Source organism: Glycine max, chromosome 11, assembly GCF_000004515.6.
Source record: "Glycine max cultivar Williams 82 chromosome 11, Glycine_max_v4.0, whole genome shotgun sequence".
In the NCBI taxonomy this organism is placed as follows: domain Eukaryota; kingdom Viridiplantae; phylum Streptophyta; class Magnoliopsida; order Fabales; family Fabaceae; genus Glycine; species Glycine max.
In genome coordinates this window covers 5670836-5680661 of record NC_038247.2, presented here as the reverse complement: position 1 = coordinate 5680661, position 9826 = coordinate 5670836, and the positions used below count along the sequence as shown (strand labels likewise).

The 9826-nt window shown below is 30.6% G+C and overlaps 1 protein-coding gene across 1 annotated transcript; it reads right to left on the bottom strand.

Moving 5' to 3' along the window:
• Positions 1-6839: 6839 nt before the first annotated feature.
• LOC102661359 (zinc finger CCCH domain-containing protein 30) lies at positions 6840-7890 on the bottom strand. The gene is made up of 2 exons (XM_006590658.4): positions 7790-7890; positions 6840-7681 (listed from the first exon to the last, which is right to left on the bottom strand). The coding sequence occupies exons 1-2, from the start codon at positions 7888-7890 to the stop codon at positions 7006-7008; spliced, it is 777 nt and encodes a 258-aa protein (XP_006590721.2). The 3' UTR covers positions 6840-7005.
• Positions 7891-9826: the final 1936 nt, after the last annotated feature.

Sequence of the window (9826 nt, the reverse complement as noted above, 5' to 3'; positions counted from 1 at the left end):
TTTGGAATGCACTTATATAGCTCCCGCTTTTTTGTAGCTGCACCACCCATAGTTTTATTTGAGTTATTGTTGAAGTGCAGTCTACTATTTTGATTCTAAGTGATTTGAGAAATTGATTAACCATAGCTTCATCGATAGGTTTGATATGGAGTTGTGAGTTAACTCCATTCAGCCTAACCCACTTAAGAGAAAGCCCAGGTGCCTTAGATCAAAATCACACGAAGGCTACAATTTGTTTTTATTTGTTGTTATCTGATACTTTCAGAATCATTGTTCTATGACGATTTCCTAGACTAATTTACTTTTTCCACCAGATGGCCAATTACGATCGTTTATTAGTTTTTTTGTGTTTTTTTAAGAGATACATTGAACATGTTAAATTACTTTGGACAAAAATACAAATTGTTAAAGGACAAAAATTGACTGATATGTAATACCGAGTATAACAATGCCATTGAATCATATGCACATGCACATTCATGCATGATAACAATCGATTCGTTGCGCTTTTTTAACAAAAGGAGCCACATCCCCAAACGTAGAAACCCACATTTAATATTGTACAGTAAATGATGGGTACAATGACTGTAAAAAATAAACATGCATGTTAAAACTGAATTGAAAATTGAATTGAACCACATAAAATATTGACTTTTTAAAAGTCAACGAAAAAAATTGACAACAAACTTCGTTTATTCATTTTTTGTGTTTTTTCAAAAGATAACCCATGTTAAAACTTTGGACATGAAAAAAAAAGTGTCAAGTTATAAAATAACATCAAGAAAATTTGTAAATTTTAAAGAACAAAATAAAATTGGCTGATATATAATAACATCAAGAAATTTTAAAGAATGGTCTACATTCATATTTCTTATTGCTGAGTCAAGTTAAAACACATTTCCGGAAGAGAAAAAGGAGTTCCAAGTGGTGTACTTTAATAATAAAAAAAAGGCATAATGGATAACTAAAATATAAAAAGGCAATGGGTGTACTTAGAAAAAGTGGGTGTAAATAGAAAATGTCTTTAAAAAAACACAACTTTCCAAATTATGGACCCAATTGAAATGGAAACTAATTGCTCCTTGGCAAGACTTTTTCCAAGATTCTATAGAAATGAATATTGTATAAAGTATATGATATATATAAATCGAGATAGTTACTTTTCAGAAAATTATAATTAAGTGTCGATTAGGATGCTTTATTCCCTTCTCTGAAGGGAAGAGCAAAGACCAAACTACTTCCGGAGCATTTAATCCCACTCTTCCTCTCTTACCACTCTTTTCTCCTTCTCTCTCTTCATTCCATTTTTATCTTTCTCTTTCTCTTTTTCTTTTTTTCATTCATTCATGTCACTTTCCCCCTCTTCACTCCTTGATTCTGTTTTTTTACTTCATATTTTTTGTTGTGTTATAATTTTTGTTTTACGAAAATATGATTTTGTTGTGCAATATACAATAGAATCATACTTTATTCTTCATGTTGTATTTATCTTTCTTGCATAATAAAATTATGTTTTCGAGCACTTTTTTTTATACCTAAATGTACAATAAAATCATAATTCTAGTGTACTAGTAGAAGTAAAAAAAAAAATAACAAAGAATCATAATTTTATTTTTGTTGTACATTTTTTACATTCCCTAATGGAATACTGATTTCATTGTTTTTATTGGAAAATAATAAATTTTAAATTTTCAAACATGATAGGAACCAATAACAAAGGAATTGGGACCATAACAACTCTCATTATAATTGTTTATGAACTAATAAATAATAAAAGCCCAAGGACGTGTTTGAGGTGAAGGTTGATAAGATAAACAGTAATTAATGATTAGACCTACGGTTTAGCCCACCTAAATCTTACACGAATGAAGCACGAGAAGCCTACCATAGTGCCATATACACTAGGAGGTCACACATAGGATGAACCCATGAAAAACTTTTTCATAGATGGTATACTATTTTTAAAACCGTAGATTTTATTATTATTATATAAAGGATCTCAAGGGGAGTGGCTATTTGACTTTGCTAAATTCTGGGGTCCTAGGGATCCCCCTCGTGTTTTGCTTTTAGCCTTTAAGAGAAGGCATCCAACAAGTATGGAGGTTGGGATATAGAAAGCTTCATTGTGAGACTAACTCTCTTGATGCAGTTCAAATGCACATGCACAGGGATGTTATCTTTGATATTAAGGGCCTTCTTCGCCAGCCTTGGGAGGTTGCTGACAAACTTGCTGGTTTAGGAGCTCGTATGCAGTCGGTATCTGAATTTGCAGTTTCGCCTGCTGCTGCTTTAGATCTTGCTGACTTAACTAGTTTAGACTAGTTTATTTTTTTCCTCCTTGTAAGTTGTATAAAAAAAATTTGTGAATGTTCCATGGCAATACTATTTTTGGTAGAGATGTTCCGTGGTAATGTTTTATAGAGCAGTGTACGTGTATCATACCCCCACCCACCCAACACCTGAAATAATAAAGGGTGGATTGTTGAAATAATAATATATTTAAAGGAATGACTAATATATGGAGGTATAAACATTTGTTTGAATGTTTGTGTAACTTTTTTTATACTGTATGTTATATACTATATTTATAAGGTGGAACCTTGGCTACGCTACAGTTGTGTTGTTTGTGAAAGTGAATGCCTACTGGTTGTTCTTTGTTCAGCATTTTCAGAACTGGTCTGAAAATATTATATATCCCCATGCATACCTTTATATGCCGATAATCAGGGCATGATTTATATATTTTCTTACGCAACGTGAATGGTCATTGGATCTTACGCAAGGTTCAAGGGTAAACTTTACCAGAATTTCGCGATATTAGGCTATAATAATATCAGAAGAGAAAGAAAAAAATAATTAAAAACACGGTAAGCCTATAAAAATGTGTTTCCCATTTTTAACCATCTATATGGCTCCCCCTTTGTCAGTACGTACAGTGTACATGTACAAGGGGTTATTCAAGTGTTAACATGGTTTCTGAATTTTGGATTTCGTCATTTATCATCGGATTAATAATTAAGATTCAGCAAAAAAAAAATCACCGGATTAATAATTACGTCTAATATTGGTCACGAATTACTTTGTAGCAATATTGTATCTTTCTTGTATTGAAATTAACTTAATTACATATTTATTATATTTTGAAACATAATTAGTTAATTAATCAATAATATATGTTTATATATATCATCTTTATTGAATATCTCTCTTGAATCTATTTTATCTCATCATTTATGTTCAACGTTAAATAACTCATAATCATTGAATTTCTTAGACATGAAGGATAAATTGACTCAATTAAAATCCAATTCCTCTAACTCCTTTTTTTCCATTGAACTTTTTGGCTCTATAACTCCACAATTCTCTTTATTCCACATCTTTAGTGCGTTTTTTTATATATAAAAAATCCTTTGGTTTATCCTCCAACATATACGTTTTCCATCCCTAAACTCTTATATCCTTCTGCTACTTCCTGACAAACTCAAAGTAACCATCAACCTCCTGTTGGAATTTTTAGATCCTTTACTTTTGGATTAATTTTTTTTCGTTGCAGTTTCTATGAAAAGTGAGTTTCTGTGTATGATCCATTTTTCTCCCATATTTAATCCTTATCTTTACAATGTTGAGTAACAAACAACAACCCACGTTTCAATTGTTCTGATCATTCTCATCCAAGTTTTTCGTTCTTACCATAATCAGTTTTGTGATGGAGCAAAACTCTATAAATACACCATCGATTTGAGTGAGTGAAAGTTTCGAATAATGAAGCTGAAGTCAGATTCGAATTTGAGCTGTAATGATTGGAGGTATGCACTTTATTGTATTTAGTTTTCATTGTTTGATCTAATTGTTTTATTTAATTGTTTTACATGTATATCGGTATGTATTTGAATTACACCTCCCGCCAACAATTTAGGAACTAATGAAGGGTTTGGGTCCCCAATCCTACCTTCTCCCTCAATACCACAACACAGTGATCAGACACACTCCTAGACACAATTCCCACTAAAACAAATTACACCATGAGTTCATCCACCTTTCAAACAGTAAAAATTTATCCAAACTGCGCCTAAACGACCCATCCATCCTGTATCATGTATACTTCCTCTTGATAACGGATTAAAGGGTAAATCAATGAGTTCTGAATTATATATATATATATATATATATATATATATATATATATATATATATATATATATATATATATATATATATATATATATATTTACTTGTCCTAATAAAATCTATAACTATGTTTGGATGAGGAATTTAAAGATTTCTAGAAAATTCAAATTCACTCTATTTTGATTGCCTTGATTTAAATTCCTTTCATTTTATAAATATTTTGTTTGGATGAGGTAATTCAATTTCTTGTATTTTAATTTTCTTGTTTGGATAAATTAATTCAATTTTAATGAAATTCAAATTTTCATTTTTAAATATTTATTTAAAAATTTAAATTTTAATATTGAATGAAAATAAACATGAGTCATTTTTTAAATAGTTAAATATTCAAAATAAATTTAATGTTATAAAATATATAATAATAAATATTTAAATATTTAATAATTAAATAATCAAAATAATTTTAATCAAAATATTTAATAACTAGTGTTATGCATATCCCTCGGTAATAGATCAACGGTTGAGATCGAATTCCACCCCTTGATCCAACGGTGGAAAAGACAACCGCGTTCACGAAGCCAACCCATGAATCCATCATCATCTTCTTAGACCTTTACACAACCCTGACCTCTCTCAAAATCCAGATTCAACCCTTTTCTCTCTCTCTCACTCAAAAGCGTAACCAACGAACTTGCCTGGCGTTGCCTCTTTGTGTTTTTTATTTTTTATTTTTTCGTATTTTCGGTCTTAGAAAAGGAAATAATAATGAGAGAGCTCTGATTCGAAAGCGACGGAGCAGCGGACGTCGCCGCCTCAGCCAGTGGCCATGCCGCCGCAGTGGATGCCGATGCAATACCCGACGACGACGATGGTAATGCAGCACCACATGATGCCGCCTCAACATTACGCGCCGCCGCAGCCCTACATGGCCTACCACCAGTACCAGCAGCAGCAGGTGCCGCAAGCGCACCACCTGGGATCCAGCGCCGAGAACAAGACCGTTTGGGTCGGTGATTTGCATCACTGGATAGACGAAAATTATCTCCACCGTTGTTTTGCTTCCACCGGCGAGAGGGAGGGATACGGGAATTTTAATTTTTTTGTTTTTTAATGAGAATTTCAAATTCTCTCAAATTAGTATATTAAAATACTTTGTAAAAATGACAGCATTTTAATTACTTTTAAAATGTTCCATCCAAACATATTAGATTATTGAAAGACAATTTAATATTTCTGTTGAAATATTTTACCTGGTTAAATTTCTCCATCCAAACACAGGATAAAAAAATTTATAATTTGTGTGAGACAAATAAGTATATATAGTTTGTGCTACATGCAATGCAATGTAAACCAAAAGCATAATGGATATCATACACAAAGTAAGGTTGATATTATAAAGAAAATTGGATGACTAGCTAGTACTAAGTGCCTGACTTGTTATGGAAGGAGTTTTTTTGTTTACAAAAAGATAGTTCTATAACTACGGTTAATTTGTTTCGAGAGACAAGACGCAGCCATTTTTAATAAATTATTTGTAATAATTGCTTAAATAGGAATTGATTTTGAAGTCTTGTATGTCTTCCAGATCTGAAAGAATTTATGTGATTAGCTTCGTAATATTCATATTTATCATGCACAAAATATTTAATTAATATTTATAAAAGGAGAGTAATAGGCATTTTTTTTTGGTGAAACGAGTAATATGCATTTAAAAAGCCTCTTGGAGTGAATCACATCTATAACTATTGTGAATAGTTTTTTGATTTATCAATGTAATTGAATACTTAATCGTTACTTGTTAGATTACGTACTTGAACTCTTTATGACTCATGAGAGCAATACGACACTGTTTAATCCAAAAGATTTTTAAGTATTTTGGAGCAAGAATTATCTCTATAACTATATATAAGCAAAATTAATTATTAGATCCTGTTATTTAATTTAGTTTTTTTTATTAAATGATAAGCTTGTTGGACGATGCAAATTAAAGGACCAAATTAAGAAAATAAAAATTGGAATATTAAAGTGAAAATAGTAAATGATAAATCATAAGATCAAATAACAGTATATAAAAGTTTCATATTTAATTGCACATTCATCATCTTTAATTTTCTTCGTATTTCAATCGTAAAACAATTTTTTATGGAATTGACATCTTGAACAACATTTTATGTACTTGTTATATATTATTTTTATTTTTACAAATCAATCAATCATCCCATTATTATTTTCCTTGAATTGTAAACATTTATAATTCTTTATAAACAAAATAACTCGTTTTTCAAATTAATCTTTCTAAGTTATCCTCTATTATTATTATTATTATTATTATTATTATTATTATTATTATTATTATTATCTAGATCTTATTTTTTCTTACAAAATATTTTTTTATCATCACATTAGGCATTTAAAATTATATATTAGTTAACTATACTTTTTTTGGTGAATTTAGTTATCTAATTTTACAACACCTTATAAGTTTATCCTGTTAGTAAAAAGCAAACAGTTAGCAAAAAATTATAAATCTGAAAAATATAAAACAAAATTCATAACTGAAATACTATTTTTTTCAATAATAATAATAATTACCTTTTATTTATAAAAAAAAAAAATAGGAGTGGTGTCAACGAAAACACCTGTTCATTCAAATTTTAGAAATATAAAAAAGCTAACTCCAATTTCTAAATCCCACCATTGATTCCGTCAAATTAAGAATTACCAAAGCATCCACTCAAGGTTCAAGGTAAACTTTATCGGGGTTTCCCAATATTAGAAAGAAAAACACAGGTACTTAAACTTAACCCTACATAAATATTAAAATAAAAACAGTTTCCCATTTCTTAGTCTCCATATGCCTCCACCATCAGAATAATTTCACATCTTCCAAACTGAGGTATGCTGAAAGCGACAACGAGAGCCATTGCGGCAACCCTTCGAAGTGTTGTAGAATTTGCATTGTTTATTAACCTTGCCAGAGTCATTTTTTGTTACTTGGTTCCTATAATAATCCACATCTTTCTTCACAACACGTGGTTGAGACGAAGACACTGAACCACCAGAGGGCCACGCCTGTTCGGAGCAACTTTTCCTTTCGCTCCCAGATGGTATTGCTCGCTTTGTTCCTCGTTTCAGAGAAGGTGGTGGAGATGTTTGTGCTGTTGCTGTAATTTGAGGAGGTGCAGGCATAGTGAGAGATGCATTTTCAGGATTATTATTGTTTGAATCAGTCAATTCTTTCAACATTTTCGGGTCATTGGCCAATCGAAGGATGAAATTCGCATCAATAATGGAGTTCCCTGGTTCCTCATTGTGTTTTACGATGGCCATTACAGTAGCCAAAGCTGTAGCAACATCTGCCTCCCCCAGATTTGACGGGGGTACTGTTGAAATAGCAATATCCTCTTTGGACTCAAGAGGGACCAGAGGAGTACTGTCGCTATCATCGTAACCTAATTCATTCTCCACATCCTCTTCGGACTCAAGAGGGACCAGAGGAGTGTCGCTATCATCGTAACCTAATTCATTCTCCACATCCGAAGAAACAAAAGGACTATGCAACAAAAGGAAGAAAAATAAAATGAATTCAATTTTAGTAAGAAAAAGGGAAACAAATTAGTACTGCGCAAGACTTTCTCGATAAATATGATATTTTACGTACTCAGCAGGAATGTGAGAATCACGAGGATAAACTGCTTCAAGCTTTTTCAGTTCTCTTTGCTTCTGATTATCTTTCTCTGTACTTTCTTCACCAGCTGCCATACGCCACCCAGAATTCAAAACAACCTGTATTCAAAAGTATAAATATACAAATTTATGAAGGAGAACAAATAATATAAAACCAACAAACTAAAAAGAATATAAAAAATATAAAAGAAAACATGGTACGGTGAGTGTAAAACATGAAAGGGCAAGACAAGATGGAAAAGATTCAACATTTATTTTTATAAATTTCTAACATGTCATTACCGAAGGAGGACATTTCCATTTAATTTGAGGAATTCTAGAGACATCAATAATGGGTCTAAAACCAGGTGGTAAATCATTATTATCATCCGTAGTTGAAGGCGATATTGATGATGATTTTGCTTGAAGATGTTCTTGACATTTTTTGCCAACCATTGAAGAACAATCTTTATCAGGTGAGAAAACATGCACCTGTTAATTAAGGTCACAGTCACACAAATTAATATCAGCTTTTAAGAATAGACTCAAAGAATATATAGATCAGTATGTAATAAAAAACAATAGCACCATGCAATCAAGTAAAAAACACTTGAGCTGTAACACGATTCTTTGACACAGATATTATACAAAAAATAATATTCAAATTGAGAATATGAAAACTGTAAAATAATTTGATAAATGGATTATTTCTTATTTATAAATAAATTGAAGAAATTCATAGTACTTATAAATACATGCAAAATTTCACAAAAAGATTAGTTCATTATATATATATATATATATATATATATATATATATATATATATATGATTATGCTACAATCACATTACAATAAATATAAAATCTTATATACGAGGTAATAAGTTTGGGGATGAAACAATTACTTAAATATATCTTAACAAAGTCTTTTATTTCAAACAACAATGTAAAATATAAGGAATTTAAAAAATTGAAATATAATTTAAAATTATAATTAGATGAAATTTAAAACAATAATATATATAATATAATATGAAAATATTTTTTTTGAAAGCCATTCAGAAAAAAAGATTTTTTTAAAAGTAATTAAATAAAATTGAAAATAAATAATGATTTAATAATTAAAACATGTAAATAAAAACACGTGTCATAATATTTTTTTTTTGTTTTTTTACTGCAAAAATATATTTTCTTGTTGAGAAATACTTAAAAGAGAGACATACAAATATGCTTTTGTCTTTAAAAAAAAGTAAGTAAAATTTGAAAATAAATAACGAGTTAATAATTAAAAGATATAAATACTAACACGTGTCATAAAAAACATATTTTCTTGTTAAGAAATACTTAAAAAAAATGAAATTTGAGAGTATGTAATAGCAGCGCTTTAGTAGGTAAAGGATAAGATATGCTAAAAGATTGATTTATGAGGTAATTAAATTATGCTATAGATCTCTGGTCACCATCTGGATTGTAGTATTTAAAATAATTTTCATTTGCATTGGAGTATGCTTGGGCATGCATCATATTTTGGTTGGTGCAAATGAACTCATATTCTGCTTGGCGTGCAAAGAGTCCAATTGATCTGAATGATCGGCATTTAACTCGTTTCGATCCTCTCCGATTCAGATCTATATGTGGTTATTATCTACTGACATATATAAAAGATTATTTTCAGTTTTAACTTTAGGGTAGTGCATGTGTACCTGCTTGCTTCCATATATATCCAATTAAGTGGAGAGGGGATTTGGGTTCGAAAGTAGCTAGAGACTAGAAATTAAAGCAGATCCAAGCATACATGCAGCAGAGACTAGAAAGTAGAAACAGATCGAAAAGATGAAAACATTTTATACCTCACGAAGACTAGATTCTTGAGCCCAGCGTACTGTCTTCGAATTCTTTGATCGATCCATGCTAAATCACAGGAGAAAATTGAAATGAGGAAGCGCCGCAGAAGACTTGATTATGATCACTCTCTCTACTTTGTGTTGGAAGCGCAGCAGAAAAACGGGGTTAAATATAGAGTCTGAAAAC

Bases quoted from the DNA above. Each gene is read 5' to 3' on its own strand.
- LOC102661359 (XM_006590658.4), bottom strand. From the start codon at position 7,890: ATGGCAGCTGGTGAAGAAAGTACAGAGAAAGATAATCAGAAGCAAAGA. The intron at 7,682-7,789 runs GTACGTAAAATA...TTTGTTGCATAG, and splicing joins GATTCTCACATTCCTGCTGA to TCCTTTTGTTTCTTCGGATG.